The sequence below is a fragment of the Colossoma macropomum genome, unplaced genomic scaffold (genome assembly GCF_904425465.1).
Source record: "Colossoma macropomum unplaced genomic scaffold, Colossoma_macropomum, whole genome shotgun sequence".
Lineage (NCBI taxonomy): Eukaryota > Metazoa > Chordata > Actinopteri > Characiformes > Serrasalmidae > Colossoma > Colossoma macropomum.
Genome location: NW_023494794.1, coordinates 3,604,382 through 3,622,283, shown reverse-complemented (window position 1 = coordinate 3,622,283; position 17,902 = coordinate 3,604,382). Strand labels below are relative to the sequence as shown.

Here is a 17,902-nt window from a genome sequence, read left to right as displayed (position 1 = left end):
TGCAAATGGCTAAAAGAGGTCCTTATGATGCATTCTGTATGTTAAGACTTTACAAGCAGTAAGTATAACATCAGGTAAAGTACTTAGCAGTCTCAATAATACATCGTCTACAATTAAAAACAAAATGTATGGATTTCATAAGGTTGCCATGGCAAAAATGAGCACAAAACATATGTAGTAGGATCTGTTCTTCAAACATCCACACACAGCTCTGCACATATTTGCGTCTTGGCCTGTAACTAATGCCAGCCAGGTTTTCAAAAATTGCTTCCACATTCTCTCTCTCTCTCTCCCACTCACTCACAAGCGAGAAGCGGACAAGAGTGGACACCTTTCTTTAGAAGAAAAATGAAACACATTTTTTGCTGATCTCACTGCATTGAACACTAAATCACACTAAAATCACACAAAAAAGAAAAACCTTGAACTAAGAATGTTTTTTTCAAGTGGTTCCAAGATACTAGATTGAGTAATATGTACTCAGTGAATCCAAACAATGAGGACAAGTTTAATGTTTAGGTTTCAAATGCAAAATCAACATTAAACTGAAGAAGATATGATGACAGCAGTAGATAATTCACTTACAGCCTCAGAAAACAAGTCCTTCAACAAGTTTTGACTGAGTTTTCTTTGAATACTCTTTCAACACAACAATTACTTCTCAATAATTTAACTATGTGGAAATTTTGAAAAAACAGTTGAATTTCCTTTAAAGGAGAATTCCACCAAAATTCAGCAAAATTCAGCTGTCAAATTCTAAACAAAGTCATTCAGAGCAGCTTCATGTGATTACTTGTATAACAACCTTACAGATTTCTTAACAGTGGTGGTGATAGGAACTAGGGGTTGTGATGTCTACAATGAAAAAATCATCATTTTATTTACTATCCAAAACCACTACTGAACCTATACATATGTTCTGAGGTTTTGTATGTAATGTTTATGACATGCACTTAATAATCTGATAACTGCAGAAAATCAGATTTTGTCAGTAATCCAATCAACACGTTTATATACACTTGAGTAATCAGATAATGTGAAAACTCTGGGTGTACATGAGTTGGGCAGTAATTGAATTTCTGCTTTGCAACAAGCCAATAAACTCACAGAAGAAGATGTGACACAAACGTAATGTAAAATCAAACTTCATGCCGCGGCTTATGTTTTTAAAAACATTGTGCCACTTTACCTGCAACTATGAATATATATCATATAGAACAACCTTTGGAGAGATAGAGGCATTAAACGGTTCCTGTCACCACCACCGTGGACAATTCTGACTCTGTAAGTTTCTCTAGAATGGGGCGTTTCACACTAAACCACTCTGAATGAGTTTATTTACATATTAACCCAGAATAATGCAGAAGTTTTGGAAAAATGTGGAATTCTCCTTTTAACAGGTTTAAGTTACAGCTAGATAATTTGTTACTTTACTTCCCAGCTGTCATAGAAATACATGCAACACCATTCTAGGCAAACAATGAGTATCAAAAATAGCATTACTATAATTCAAATATGCACGCAAAAAAAGGTAAGGTGGGGGTGAGGGGGGCAACACAAAGAGGGTGAGTAAAACAGATAAAGCCATAAGTAAAGAGATGCAATCAGGGGCCAATGGAATAGATCTCGAGTTTTAGTCAATAAAGTTGCACTGACCAACAAACATTGTATTTCACTGAAACAACACAACTCACTCAGCTTCACTCAGTTGCATGTATTTTTTAAAGGGGAATTCTGCCAGTTTTTCAAAATACATAGTTTCTGTTCAACTGTGGGAATGTAAACAAAGTCAGAGCAGTTTGATGTGAAATGATAGCAGCTAGCCAACTGTTGCTAGGCATCAGGCACCATATCTGTGACCGTTTCATGCAATAACTTCTGTGAGGTAGCTTTTTGAAGCAACTCTTCAGATGTCTGGTTCCAATCACCACCACCGTGAACAGCTCTCAGTAGATTTTTCTAGACCACAGCCTTTCACATCAAAACACTCCATTTGGTTTGGCCCGCTGTGAGTGTGACTGTGTACGTCTTAATCATTTTAATGTGCAGAAATTTTGAAATATGAATGGGATTCCACTTTAAGTAACATCAACAAGAGAAAAGTGATCAAAACAACAAAAGAGTCGTTTCGTTTTTTTGCGTGTGCAGAGCAAAGTTCAGGCTCATATCACACACTCTCACAAACAAAAACACACATTCACAGGGTCAGAAAACACACTTCCTGAGTTGTGGGCTGGAACATCATAGTGTTTCCCGGTTTTCCGGTGTAGAACATTCCTAAACCACAATGAACCCACAACAATACAGAGCCCAGTTCACCAACACACCACTGCAGAGTTCAAGCTCTTTTGTTTGGTGAGGTGGGGGGTGTTTTGAAGATTGTAAAGGTATGTGTTTCCCTTAATCACACACTGTGGACTTTTACGTTGGCTAGACATAAAGAGCTTCTTTATTGTTTGACCAATTAGGCTACACATTGAGTTTAAGGATGGGTGATATAGCACCAATATCACGATACTTGTAAACATTTTCATGATACAAATCAAATACGATACTTTCTTTTTCTGAGGTTTATGAAGTTGAAACAGCCAAAATACACGAGTTAAACATTTCAAAAAGGGAGTGAAAAGCTACACATGTGAATTCAGTGTTTGCCAATAATAAATAAGGAAGAAAGGAAGAGGGAAAATAAAACAATGGTTTAGAAATGATAAGCTAACTGTCCACTAACTGTTGCTATGTGGTTTCTGTATAGTACAGTGGTTGTACCCCAGGCTGTCTATAGTTGGTCTACAGTCTTTATTATAATACATGTGGAGATTTGCCTCACATTAATGTAGTGTTTATGTATCTTTTTGAATTTGAAATGCCCTTTATTCACTTTTTTTATTTTGTACTAACCGTTTTCTACAGTTTACTCACTTCTTTTATTTTACTCACTTGCTTAAAATGTTAAACATCGTTTCAAATCAAAGTGTTTATTTAAGTTTAAATATTAAACTAGTTCAGTTACTTATTACCCCATCATTTTTTTTACAGTGAACTATTTTTACAGTGTACATACCTGGATAAATGCAGGTGTTCAGGGCTCTAGAAGTGCTGATGATACCTGTGATACCCATATGAGTTTACTCTCACAGCAACATTTAATTGAGTTGAGCTGGGAATTCAGGAATTTATGTCACCATATTTTGTAATCTCTGCCATGCATGTCACTGAGCGTGAGTATAAATGAATGCAGGCATGTTTCACTCTCTGTAGTAAGAGGCCTAAACCATAAAGCCAGCTTTAAAAATATGCATGTGAGTCAGCAGACAGTTCCGGTTCAGGTCATTAGTCTGGGATAACAGGAAGTGCAAGTCATCAAGTTCACATTTATAAAAAACTATTCCAGTAATGAGTCTAGCAGAATGAAATTGATTCTCCTTATTTTTTTAATAATTGCTATTAATTGTACTCATTGCATATGGTTTGATTTATGTATTTTAGTACCTCATTAGGTATCTTGCTTCAAAAATGAAACTTAACTAAAATGTGCTAGTTAAGTTGTATTTAGAGTTGTGCTAGTTAGTATTTTCTCTTTCTGACTTCATTCAAATTTGTGAAACATTATTATTTATATTGCTGCAGACAGTTTGGGGTGCATCACAGAAGAAGAGCACATTTGGTCAAATAACATCTAATTTACAAGTCCAACACCTCAGCCAAGAGAGTAGTACACAGATGTGCCTGACAGATGTGCAAACATTGTGGCTTCCTGTCAGATGCCGAAATAATCTGTTGGACAGTCTTATGTATACAGCAAATAGGCATATTGAGCAGCATCAAGTAGTTGGCATTACTTTAATTAAAATGAAACAAGTGTGTAGCATCAGGCTTCAAACACATTGGAATGATTTGCTCTGGGAGGTTTTCAAAGTAGCATTAATGGTTGACCCTTAAAGGTCTAGGTCAGGGGTTGGAAACCCAAATGCTAAGAAGGGCCATTTTGTCCTTTCAAGAAAAATCACCTCAGGAGACACAACATTTTATGCTTTAAGCATGTCTCAGTGTGGGCTCATGTGGGAAAAAATATAAATGAAAACACAGACATTGCACTGCTTTGAGCTTCAGCTCAGCTATGACTGCTTTTCTCACATCTCCAGCAGGAAACTTCTCCACAAAAGTAGAACAGTTTCTTGTAAAATGTCTCTCAACGTTCGATTTTTTCCAAGGCTGATGTCAGCTTCTCATTCACCAGCTTCTTGTTCGAATTTTCCTGTTCCACCTTAAATGGTGTCTGAGGTGCCAGAATGTACCTGATGCACTATTTAAGGCAGAATGGGAGAATTAAAACAAGGAGCTGGCGAATGAGAAGCTTCGACTTCAGCTTCGCAACTTTCTGTGTTTGATAGTTCCTTGTTGCAGATTAAACATATCAATCAAGCAAATGGTTCTTTGAGTGTTCATGGTTCTATAAAGAACCATTTTCTTTACTAAAGAACCCTGGAAAAACCATCATTTTTAAGAGTGTACATATAGCAGTTGAGACAGTGTGTGATATATTGAAAATGCACTGAAGAATCAATGGCAATATTTGCATATTTGCGTTTTCTGTAAAGGCCAATATCATGATAATAATGACTATGTATAAACAAACTAAACAGTGTTCAGTCCTGGTCACACATTCTAATATGTCTTCACTCAAGCTAAGTAGTTACACTGTTAGCTATTAATCATTCTCTGCTTTTCCCCCTGAATTTCCTCATTCTTTCCCTCTCTATCCTCCTCCTTTGATCTTTCCTCCTCTTTCCTGTGCCTCCCTCTCTGTTTTGACTTTCTCAGAAGGCTGAGCTCCCAGCCTATTGTAATCCATATTTACTGACTCTCTCAGCTCATCTAACACCCGTAAAAACTTCCTCTGTGTCTGGGCCAAATGCGCAGAACAACTGTGTAGAAGTGACATGGTTTCTCATGTGACCCACAGACATATCACAGGACTTTGAGCTGCTCCGTTCTGCAGTTTCCAAGCTTTATGGGTAAAATGTAACAGGTAGGGCACGCTGCCAGCTCTGGCCAGACGCTTCCCATATATGACACTTCCTTCTTTCCCGACACAGAGTGACACTCTACTTACAGGAGTTTGAATCAGAGAAGAATGTACGCTGGGAAAAACATCATAAGCACTCTTGAAGCATGTGACCAGCTGGTGCCGTCTAGGGGTCACTAGTGAGATTCAGCGTCAGATAATAAAATTTCCGTTCCGCTTAATATAGGTGGGCGATATGTTATCACTGTCATGATAAATCATGGTGATATGCTTTTCTGAGTGTGTGATGGGTACCATCAGCACTCCTACAGCACCAAACAGCTACACACATCATAAAAAAGACAAATCTAGACTGATTATACAGAACCTGTAAACAACAGACAGTGTACAATAACTGTGTAAACTGCACAGCACCAAGAAAGTAGCTGATTGGATGTCAGCCCTTTATGACATCATCATATTTTATTAATTTATTTTGATCAATTGTCCGATTTTTTCTTCTGTTCCTTGTTAGGTCCACTCTTTAAAAAGACGGTTCCTTAAGGGTTCTTTAGTAAAGACAACGGTTCCATATAGAACAATGAACACCCAAAGAACCACTTGCATGCACACAAAAATGATGGTTCTTCAAGGGTTCTTTGGTAAAGGAAATTGTTTTGTATACAACCATGACTCAAAGAATCCTTTGCATGATTGAAGGGTTCTTTGCATTGTGAAAGTTTCTTCAGATTGATGGAGAATGTGCTGTAGATAGTTGTATATAGAATCTTTTTGAAAAGGGTTCTATATAGCACCAAAAGTGTGCTTAAAATGGATGGTTCTTCAAGGGTTCTTTATTAAAGAAAATGGTTCAATTTAGAACCCTGAACATTCAAAGAACCCTTTGCATGATTAAAGGGTTCTTGGCATCATTAATTGGTTCTTATGTTGGATAATATGTTGTAGATGCTTCTATATAGAACCATTTTGAAAAGGTTCTTCTGTTGTTACAATGTCAAGCTTGTAACAACAGAAGAACCCTTTTCAAAAACGGTTCTATATAAAACCATCTACAGCACAATCTCCATCAATCTAATGAACTCTTTCACAATGCAAAGAACCCTTTAATCATGCAAAGGGCTCTTTAAGCGTTCTTGGTTCTACATAGAATGAACCCTTGAAGATGTATGCTGAAATGGTTCTTTGCATGGCCAAACTGTTCTTCAGATTGGTGAAGAATGTGTTATGTAGTTCTATATAGAACAAAAAAAGGTTCTTCTATTGTTACTATGTCAAGATTAACAATGGCAGAACTCTTTTTAGTGCTATACAAAGAATTTTCAAAAAGGTTCTATATAGAACCACATACAACACGTTCTCCATCAGTCTGAAGAATCATCTCATCATGCAGAGAACCATTTAAGCATGCAAATGTTTCTTTGTGTGTTCATTGTTCTACACAGAACCATTGTCTTTACTAAAGAACCTTTGAAGCACCATGTTTTTTAAGAGTATAGTTTATTTTTGCAAATGTAACATGAAAAAATAACTGAAGCCTTTTTAAAATGTGGCACTGCTGTTTTGTTGGGTCACTCTGTCCACTCTAACTGGTCTAAGTGTGTTGTGTGTGAAAAGTGAATAAAGCTGTTAAGGCCACAGCTGTCAGCAGCTGTTGTTCAAAGCTGATGAGCTAGTCGTGGTCACATTTGTCATCCAATCAGATGCCAAAGAAACAAAGTGCTTCGCTTGGGGGAAAAGCTAGGGTCTTTTGAGTCGTGTAGCCCCCACAGGCAACTGTAAGTGTGCTTTTGTGTGTCCATATACACACAGTGTGTGTATATGTGTGACCAGCTTCCAGATGGTGAAGTCTTACTATCAGAGACAGAGACGACTGTCGCCGGTGGGTATGCAGGCTCTTTCTCATAGACAGTTACAAGTATTATGTTATGATCTTTTAAAACCAAGGCATTTATTCAGATAGAAGCTACAAATCAAAGCTTTTCTCCTTTTGCGCACACTCCTCTGTGGAAACCTATATTTTTAATCAACGATAAACCTTTCATATTTTCAGCTTGGAGTCAGAGAGGAGTAACCAGTCTGGGACAGTTATTCACTAAAAGCTTGTTCATGGCCTTCGACATCATTAAGGAAAATACAGCATACTAAATCAGTGTTACTTTCAGTATATCTCCATTTTTCCAATTTTCACATCAGCTGCCCTTTATAATGTGTGAAAATTTCATACTGAATGCTTCAACAGAAATGCTCCAAAAATCATTTCACATGAACTTGTTTTAAACAAAAATATTCTTTTTGTCCTCTGCTGCAAAGTTGCCATTTTGGAGACTGTTTTTCTTTGGGCAGTGATGATAAACAGCTGAAAGAGGTTATAAAGACAACAATTAACTATAGAAATTTTCATAATCACACTTCATTCCTCTTCTCAATTCTACGCAGACTACACAGAAAAGTTGTCGCAAATACACCACATACACAAAAGTACTAGGACACCGCTGCTTGTTATTGAGTTCAGGTGTTTCAGCCACACCCATTGCTAACAGGTGTATAAAATTAAGCACATAGCTTTGCAGTCTCGATAGACAAATACTGCCACTAGAAGTGGTCAGTGACTTTAAACGTGGCACTGTCATAGGATGCCACTAGATCTGTCCTGGTCAACTGTAAGTGCTATTCTTGTGAAATGGAAGTATGTAGGAGCAACAACAGCTTAGCCATGAAGCGGTAGACCACGCAAACTCACAGAGCAGGGCACACAGTGCCTATCCTATGTTACATCACTCACTAAAGAGTTTCAAATTGCCTAAGATCGAAATGCACAATGCCAAAGTAGTGGTGTAAAGCACGTCACAACTGGACTCTGGAGCAGTAGAAACATATTCTGTGAAATGATGAATCACACTTCTCTATCTGGGAGTCTGATGGACGAGTCTGGGTTTGATGAATGCCAGGAGAACGTTACCTGCTTGACTGCATTGTGCCAAATATAAAGTTTGGTGGAGGAGGGATAATGCTATGGGGTTGTTTTTCAAGAGTTGGTCTAGGATCCTTAGTTCCAGTGAAGGGAAATCTTAATGCTTCAGCATAGCAAGACATTTTAGACAATTCTATGCTTCTAACTTTGGTGTGGAAGAACTTGACTGGCACACCAAATTGGAACTTGACAGAGCCCTGAGCTCAACCCCATCTAACACTTTTGTGATGAACTAGAACAGAGACTGAGAGCCAGGCCCTCTCATCCAGCATCAACGTCTGACCTCACAAATGCTCTTCTGGATGAATGAGCAAAAATTCCCGCAGACACACTGCAAGATCATGTAGAAAGCTTTCCAGAGGAGGAAGCTGTCAGCTGCAAAAGGGGGAGCCAACTCCATATTAATGCCTGTGGAGTTAGAACGGGATGTAATGAATGCTCCTGTGGCTGTAATGTGTACGTGTCCCAATACTTTTGTCCATAGTGTGTATATAAGCTTATAGTATCAAAAAACAGCACAATCACTTGAATCACTTTAAATTGAAAAACAGACAGCAGATATAGAACTAGCATGTGAGCTCAACTGGCAAAACGTATGCAGTGACACTTTATGATCAGCAATTCAAAACTTCAGTAAATACAATATAAAACCCTTCACAGAGCCCACTTTACAACCCGTAAACCGCACTGTATGGGATTCAGCCACAGTAAAACATGTCCACACTGCCCAGCCTCAACAGACAATTACTACATCTTCAGGCTTTGGCCTCATATCCATCACTTTTGGTCTGAGGTCATGGGCAAGTTACCTGAGATCCTGGGCTTCGGCATCCCCATCTGACCCACTGTAGGACTATTTAATGACATCCCGTCATTAGCGCTACCCCAACATCTCAAACCCCTTATATTAATATCACTCGCCATTGTCAAAACAGGACTGTCACCATCATGAAAGATGACAGTTGACATAATTGCAATTAAACATTTAACTGTATTTTTTGTTCATTATTTGCAGCTATTGAAAAAACCGGCCTAAAGTGGCCAAATTGTCTGATTAGCCACCGTACTTGGAAGCTATGTTTAATTAGTAGTTAACACTGGTTGCACTGTTGAATCAGTACTGTATTCACACTCACCTAAATGTCTACAGTTACACAGAAGTATGTGTAGAGTTAAGCAAAGCTATATGTTTTTCACAAGAGTGAAATTATAAGCAAAAAACACTTTACTAAACAAACATTACTCAGCATTACTCTAAACATGTTAGATCACTGAGTTAGACATTAGAACTTTTTTGTTTTCATAAGCCGCATGATGTCTCAGTGAATGCATTTACTGTCTTCTCTTATTTATATTTATTTGCCTCAACACAGCACACAATACTCATATTTTCTTTGTGTAATTGTTTGCAGCATATGACTGTGAAATCTAACGACTGTGGAGAATGACCGCAGTCATCTTAAATAAGTGAGATCATCTCAAATAATTGCAATTAGGTGATTGTTATATTTGTCACAGTTAAAAACTATATACAATTGTAAAAAAGAATCAGGAAGCTGCTCAGAATAATAGACTGACCATCACAGAATCCAGACCTCAACATCACTGAATGTGTTTGGGATTACTCAGATCGTGAGAAGCAGAAAATGCAACCAACTTCTAAGACTGAACTTCAGTGGTGTGGAAAAATATCTCTGCAGATTTCTTTAATAATCTGAAAGACTCCCTAAAAAAACAGAAGCTGTAATAAAGAGTGGCCACACTGAATACTGAAGAATTTGATATCATATGTAGTTGTTGAAGCTTCCCTATGATTTTTTTGTTAAATATGTTTTCTCTTATTTTCCTGACTCTAAAAAAAACAAATAACGTGTGCTTAATGGCCTTTTCACTGGAAATTAAATCAATGAAGAGTGCTCTTTGACCTTTACACGGTACTGTATTTTGTGGGAACCACTGATGTCAGATGTTCATAACTGACTGTGAGTGTGTGTGTTATAAACAGGGCTTTATTCAGGTGAGCTCATGTCTACCTTTGTTCTTCCTTGATTTGCATAATCAAATGCAGCCCGACGCCTTCCTCTGTTGGGCACAAACTGATAAGAGTCCCAGCGGCCTGCTTTTGTCTTCACCAGCATGAACAAACAGCCCAGATAACACAGCCCTGAACAGTGCATGTGTTCTCTACAATAGTATCTTTCCACCAACATTTTGTCCAATAATGATTGGTTTAGTTTACAGAGAGAGAGAAAGAGAGAGGAAGAGAGAGAGTGAGAGTAAGAGTGAGATATAAAGAGAGAGAGAGTAAGAGAATGAGAGAGAGTGAGAGACACACACACACACACACACTCTAAAGACACATATGAGCTCATCCTCATCCTCAGTCAGTCCGCTGGAAAAGTTTCTCTAATCTTTTCTCTCTTTTTCCCCCTTTTGCTTTATCAGCGGGCATTCCTATCGGACACCTCGATGGCACTGAACCAACACCAACAAACACAAACACACACACACCGTTGGAAACGTTGGTTCACATTGTTTCTGCCTATTGTGTTCTACTGAATTCAAAGCAGAAAATGATCTCTATGTCTCTCTCTCTCTCTCTCTCTCCCTCTCTCTCTCTCTGTCACCTTAGGATAGGGGTGAGCGAGATTTTCATTATCACCATAAATCACAACATGATACGCTTTTCTGAGCACATAATGCCTGAATTACTACAACATTGAACAACGGCATGCTTCATAAAACATATTATAATTGTGTAGTAACAAGGAGCTGATTGGATCTTTGCCTAATACAGCATTTTATACTTTTTTTTATTTGGGTTTTCCTCATTATTTTGGTGAATAAAAATAAAAATCATTGTACAGTTAGATTTTTCTTATTTAACATAATCACAAAAAGAAACTACTTTAAAAAGCATTTTGTACATTTTAAATATTTACATGGAAAAGTAGCCCAAGTAACCCAGGAAAGCTGTAAACATGCCCTGCTTGTGACCTTACAGCACCCCCTTCTGGAGAATCTTCATCTTGCTAAATGTGAGTGAGTGACTGAGTGTGACAAGCCAGGTTCACGAGATGCTTTTCATTTTAAAAAGTTAGTCACCGAGCTTCCTTAAAATTTAGAGTTAATTGAACTTAATGTAATAGCGCATTAATAAAGCAGTAATGTGCCTTATTATTTAAGCTTTAAAAATTCTCACACATTCATGCTAAGTGTTAATACTGTGTTTTTGAATGTATTTTAGGGTGTCTTTTAACATTTGGCCAGATACAACAGATGGAAATGAGCCTTATTTTTATTGTTTATTTATAGTTTGTCAATTATATTTATTAATGACAATTTTCCTGACAAACAAATTAATAAAAAAGCACATTTTTACTATTTTATTATTTACAGTATACAGTTTTGCTGGTGTGTCTGTTCCTATTTATTAGCAAATCAAAAAAGTAAATATAATGTTATGTATTGTGAACATCTTTAAGTATTGCAATGTTAGCTTTTTTGCTGCATCGCACTGACCTAATTCAGAATGTACAGTGCTCAATTAGCTATTAGAAATAAGCTGTTACAATCCAAACCCCTCCTTTTATAGTCTGGTGCCTGTAGAACGATCCAAACTTTTACAGAACACACACACACCACACTTACACAGTCCAAAGCATAGCAAGGTTGCCAAGGTGGTCTGTAATCTTTGCTTTTATTTGCGCTAACGTCCAACCATCTGTCATTGCAGTTCACCTTGAAGCTCAACGTACGCCATCCTAGCGTCAATGTTACACGTATCGTATTACCTATTCTCTTCAGTTGGGCTGGACAGGGCTTGTGTTTGAGTATGAAAGGAGATTTGATTTCCTTTGTGGTGACGCTCAGCCTTGGCAACCTCGGCCATAGTTTAATGACAGAACCATACTAGTTTAACTTGGAGGAGCGTAACGTTTACGTAAAGCCAGTGGGGGGTGACTACAGTCTTCTACCCTTCAAGATTGATTGCTAAGTTTTGCATTTAATCCACTTTTCTCTTCTATTTTTTCAGTGTTGTTTTTGTGTTTTTATTAGATATGCAAACAACATGATCTAACAAGCTATAGATTTTTATATAGTTCATCCTACAAACTACATTTTTGAATGAGAAAGCAGATGAATATGTTTAACTGTCACTCTGACTAAATAAATCAGTAATAAGAGGTCTTAATTGAGCTCTAAATGAGCAGCATAGTTACTAGGGAAAAAAAACACAGTGCATCCAACATAAAGGAAGCCTTGTGCATCTCTTATAAAGTGATAGAAAACACATAGAAAGCTCTGACTGTCCATACTGATATGTTTTAATGTTTCCAACATTAACATTCATGCACCATAACTCCTCTGGCAGCAGATTTAAGCAAGTTTAAGGGGCCAAATTCTCAGAATGGATTGCCAGCTAGATGTTCCATAGGGTTAATCAGACTAAATTAGAGATCACTTATTTAGATTTATCCTGTATCACAGACTTTATATGTATTAATAACCAAAACAGAAAAAAGTGCTGTCACTGTCACTAGAATATTCTGCCTGTCAAAAGTTTGACTAGCTGTTAAAATTATTTTTAATGAATGAGTCTATTTTCTTTGTTGGTTAAACATAACCTGAGTGGTATTTAACATATTACTACTTTAAATAAGGGAATACCCTTTTCATTCCCTTGTTGTGACATCAGCTCTCGAGCCCTTCAGGCAAGAGTTTCAAAACATGCTTCTACCAATAGTTTACAAAAGAAAAGTGTCAAATCATTATTTAGACAAAACCTGCTTTTCATCTTGGGGAAGATACTTTGATGAACATGAAGCTGAGTTCTGTAAAATATACCCAAAATATCTACAAATGTACTTTTTACAAATAACATTTTCTTCACTTGGACATACAGCTGTGATTGGCATAGAACCTGTACATGTTTTGACTTTAAAAAGATTCTTCACACTCGCACGTCTCGCCTTTAAAGCTACACTATGTAAGACTTGGGGATTTGGAGACCTCGCTGGTGAAAATTTGTAATTGCATTGCAGTGTGTGTGGAAGATCATTCTGTAACATGTTTTGGACCCCTTCCCCGCTTTGAAAGAGTATTCAAAGAGAATTCAGCCAAAACTTGCTGAAAGACGTGTCTTCAGAAGACATGAGTGAATTATTCAATATTGTCATCATATCTTCATCAGTGTAATGTTGATTTTCATTTGCGTTTGATGATAATGCATAGACATATGACGTGGTCCTAAAAGCGCCTGCAAAATCAGACCTGACTTTTCAATTATTATTTTAGGCTTCACAGGGTGACTTGCAGCAGCGCACACACATCATACTGCAGCAACCTGATACTGCCTGGCACTGGCCTTAAAGCGCTCAGGCCACACCAGGAGGATCATGGAAGGTGTGCACCCTCCGGAAAAGGGACTTATTTTCGTTGTTAATATTGTTGTTCTTCAGTTAAAGGTATATGGTATGTGTTTTTTGTGTTATTTTGTGTTAAGCTGTGGGTGTTTAGTGTCGATGGGTTGTTGGTCACTGTGAGGGTGAAGCCTGTGGCTGGTGGTGACCTCCCCCATGAGTTCAGTGCTTTCTATATGCCTTGTTCAATAAGGAGCAACTCTCCCCAAACTTTTGACAGAGGCTGAGTAAGCGAGTGTAAAGCAGCTCAAATCCTTAAACACCACACCTCTCCAAGCACTGTGTGTGACTTTACAGCTCACACAAATAATACTAAAACCAGTTAGATGTCATAGGTGACATCACTGTCATGATATTTGGTTTGAAACACATAGGTGACATCACTGTCATGATGTTTGGTTTGAAACACATAGGTGACATCACTGTCATGATGTTTGGTTTGAAACACCTGCACTGTCTCTCTCACTCAGAATAGAACAGACTGTGGGCCTTTGAAATGAGAGGAACATCATTGGAATCCAGTATAAAATCAGAGTAACCCAAATTCACAACAAAGCAAACTAACAAATAAACAAACAAAAAAACAAAACATTTGGTCAACTATTAGCAGCACAGCTTGTAATAAACATTGCACCACCATTGTTAGAGTACTGAGACTGGGTCCCCACTTTATTTAGACAGCTCCCTATAAATTATCTACAGATGTTCAAATTGTTAGCAAACTATTTGCTGAAACTCAATAACATTATGTTTGGATTACTACCAAGATCAGATTTAGGACCAGGGTTAGGGCTGGGAATTGAAGTTAATGTTAGGGTTAGGCACAGTTAGGGAAAATTAAGATGAATTTAATATATCTAGATATTTATTAATAGATATTTATTTGTAAGAAAGTAAGTTAAATGCATCTGCAAAGCATCTAGAATGGGCTATACAAATACAGTGTAAGCACTGTTTACAGCAGGCCTATGTGAATGTGTGCTGTTGCATTAATATTAAAGCAGCATTAGAGCTGCTATGATCATGTTCTGTTGTGGTAGTAAGAAATCAGTGGGAAGCTACAACACTATTACAAACAGTTAACTTCAGTACTACTGCAGTAGTTTTACAAATGCAATGAAATAGTCACTGAAAGCAGTTTATAGTTAATGAAAGCAGTAGTAAGTCAAAGCAGCTGGTCTCGTGGGACAATCTTGGAGATGTTTCACCGCTCATGCATGTGGCTTCTTCAGTTCAAGTGAGTGTTGAGTGGTGAAACAGCTCCAGGATTGCACCACAGGTGCAGCCTTCTTACTTCTAGACCATAGCTGTAAATACCACCCAAAGGAACATCAAAAGAAGACTGGAAGAACATCAGAAGACAGTTTACCCTTGCTGTTTGCAGGTCTAGTTCTGCTTCTGGAGCGGCTGCGTTGTCTCTGGAGCCTTGTTCTACCCAGCAGCCTGTAGTAATAGCCAGGCCTTCCAGAACCTTTCCTGCTTACTCCTGACATTGTCCTCCCACACACACAGAATATCACTTATTCCAAATCACACACGGTTAAGCTCCTTGAGTCTAAATGCAAACATGCTGTTGGCATTGAACCCATTCAGAATGCAGCCCCTGGTTAGTCCAGAACTTCAGAGAAGAGCCTTTTTTATGATCAAATCCATTGGTATATCCATAAGAGGGAAAATTCAGTATGAATAACAAAGTTTTTCTTTTCAGGTCTCTCCAGTGAACACACATGCACACACTCCACGCCGTCCGCAATCTGTGTGAGCAGGGAAGGTGGAGGTATGCCATTGAGTGCAGAGAAACAGACAGAACAAGACAAAGTTTTGGGCTTGTAGGAAAAGCTGGCATGGATTTCAGAGGAGCATGGAAGGAAGGAAGGAAGGAAGCCAGCCAAAAGGAACCAAGTGACTCAACGATGCAGGGGAACCACAGAAATACACAATAAGTGAGATGATAATTCAGCCACAGCTTGAAAAGATCATGTCTTAGATTAGATTTTATAAAGCTGATTCTAAAAGTGGTTCTAAAAGTCGTGTTATAAGCTGCTGGAAAATGCTTGGAGTACACAAACACAGTTCAGAACGGTCTGACAGTACCCTTCATCTGTTTAATTTCCAGCCAAAGTGGCCATTAAGTACAAATGATTTATTTTTCAGGGGATATTTCTGAGGATATAAGACATGAGATAATACACTTTTATTTGGAAGGAAAATAAGTGAACAAAAACTGGAGAAAAAAATAGAAAAAATGGGACTCTTAAAAACCTGACCTGGTTGACCATCAAAACTGTCCCCATCAGATAAACAGCACTTAAAGCTTTCATCTTTGAGAGAGAAGAAAATTAAGCTCCACTCTTACTTCAGATCTGAAAAAATCCACAAGGTGTTCCTGTTCATCCTTCCACTGTGAGAAGACAACTCAACACAATGAGTCTGAAAGGATGTGTAGCTGTCAAGAAGCCATTACTGAGAAAAGGAACAAAAAAGATAAAAAAGAACAACTGCATATTAAACAAAGAAGCTGCTGGTGTTCTCAGAACAATGGACTGACCACCACAGAGTCCAGACTTTAACATCACTGAATGGGATTGGATTACTCCGATTGTGAGAAGCAGGAAATGCAACCAACTTCTAAGACTGAACTTTCTATGTGTGAAAAAACATCCCTGCAGATTTCACTGAAAAAATGAAAGCAAGACCACTGAAAAGAATGGCAACTGCAATAAAGGCAAAGAATATGCATCAGTTTTTTCCTGATGCATAACCTGTACTGGCTTGAAGAAGCTTGAATCAAGACTTGTGCATGTTATGGCTTCAGTCAGCTAGCAGAGAGGAAAAACAACTGAAACTGAACAAGTATATAAGCTATTCACCTTTTTAGTAAAAGCTAATATCCCAGCTGCACACTGGAACTGTACATGACAGCACACATTTTCACAGATCTCTGTTATTATAGAGGGCAGTTGTGTCTGTCCAGTTCCAGTGTGGATAGATTCCAGTCCAGGGTTTATGTGTGTGTCCATGTGGGGCCCACATTAGCTTCTCCAGGCATGGCCTTGTGTAGCCAATCAGAAGTCTGTTGAGGGTGTGGGTTAAGCAGCTGGAGTACTGCTGAGCAGATGGACACAAAGAGACACAAATGTGTGCACACACAACCCTCAACTCTTTTATACACTCACACACACACACACACACACACACACACACAGCCACAAGGTTTTCATAGCTTTTGAGGACATGGGGTTACACATTTGCCCTACATGTGTTGTATGCAACTAGTTATGTATTAATAATAATATGTAGCAATAACAATTATAACAATAAAGTATTGTAATAAAATGTTGTAATAAAATTTCAAATAACCCTTAACAAATATACAATAAATATGATATATCCTTTTCAGTATTCACTGTGGCAACTCTTGCTTTCAGTTTTCAAAGGAATCTGCAGGGATGTTTTTCCACACCTCCAAAGTTTCTGTCTTAGAGGTTGGTTGCATTTTCTGCTTCTCACAGTCAAATAATCCCATTCAGTGATGTTGAGGACTGGACTCTGGGGTGGTCAGTCCATTGTTCTGAGAACACCAGCAGCTTCTGTGTTTGATAAGTATGTCTTGATTTTCTCAGCACTGTGCTTGGGGTCATTATCTTGAGGTTATCTTTTTTCCTAAGCAAACAGGGTACTGGATGATAAATTATGTTTGTACTTATCAGCATTCATTATGCCTTCAATGAAAAACAAACTTGCACAGATCCTCCACCATGCTTGATATGTACTACTACTACTACTACTACTACTACTACTACTAATAATAATAATAATAATGTATTACATGTATTGTCTATAATTACCTAGAATTCTTATAATAAGGATTCTCCCACCCTAAACTTAATCCTAACCTTAACCTCAGTAAACCAAAATAAATAGTTTTGCTCTTTAAGTTTGAAATAATGAAACATGGAGCTTTTGTTAAAAGCACTTTACAAAGTCTTTAGGCAGCACTTTACAGCGTACAATGTTGGTCTTGTAGGTTAGCTGTTTATTTATGTTGTCTTACAAACTTACATATTTGTCCTGAAAACACACACACACACACACACACACACACACACACACACCCACACACACACACACACACACACAGACAGATTTAACAAAAAACAAGAAATAGATTTGGAAAGACAAAGAAAGCAGACAAACATGTTGTGGATGATGTCACCCAGCACACAGCCCCAAGGCCAGAGTGTCACTGTTTCTATGGACACACTACAGCACACGCCTCAACACCTGCTGGGGTGTGTGCTGGGTGTGTGTGTCTGTGTGCTTCTCTGTCTTGTCAGTTGTTTTGGTAGACATTCCACATGGAATCCATAGCCATGCAAACCTCCAGTAAGATATTCAAATAAATAATGCCTTAATAAACAGTAATCAGACAACTAATAATAATTCTTATAGAGTACCTTCCTCATTCTCTCAAGTCTC

General features: G+C 38.0%; 1 protein-coding gene across 1 annotated transcript in view; it reads right to left on the bottom strand.

Moving 5' to 3' along the window:
- The window catches only part of dab2ipb (DAB2 interacting protein b), a 143,135-nt gene extending 127,932 nt beyond the window's left edge, over positions 1-15,203 (bottom strand). Inside the window, exon 1 of the mRNA XM_036579925.1 lies at positions 14,793-15,203. Coding sequence (XP_036435818.1) covers positions 14,793-14,916 — 124 coding nt within the window. The 5' untranslated portion in view covers positions 14,917-15,203. The remainder of the gene's footprint in view (positions 1-14,792) is intronic.
- Between the last annotated feature and the right edge of the window lie 2,699 nt (positions 15,204-17,902).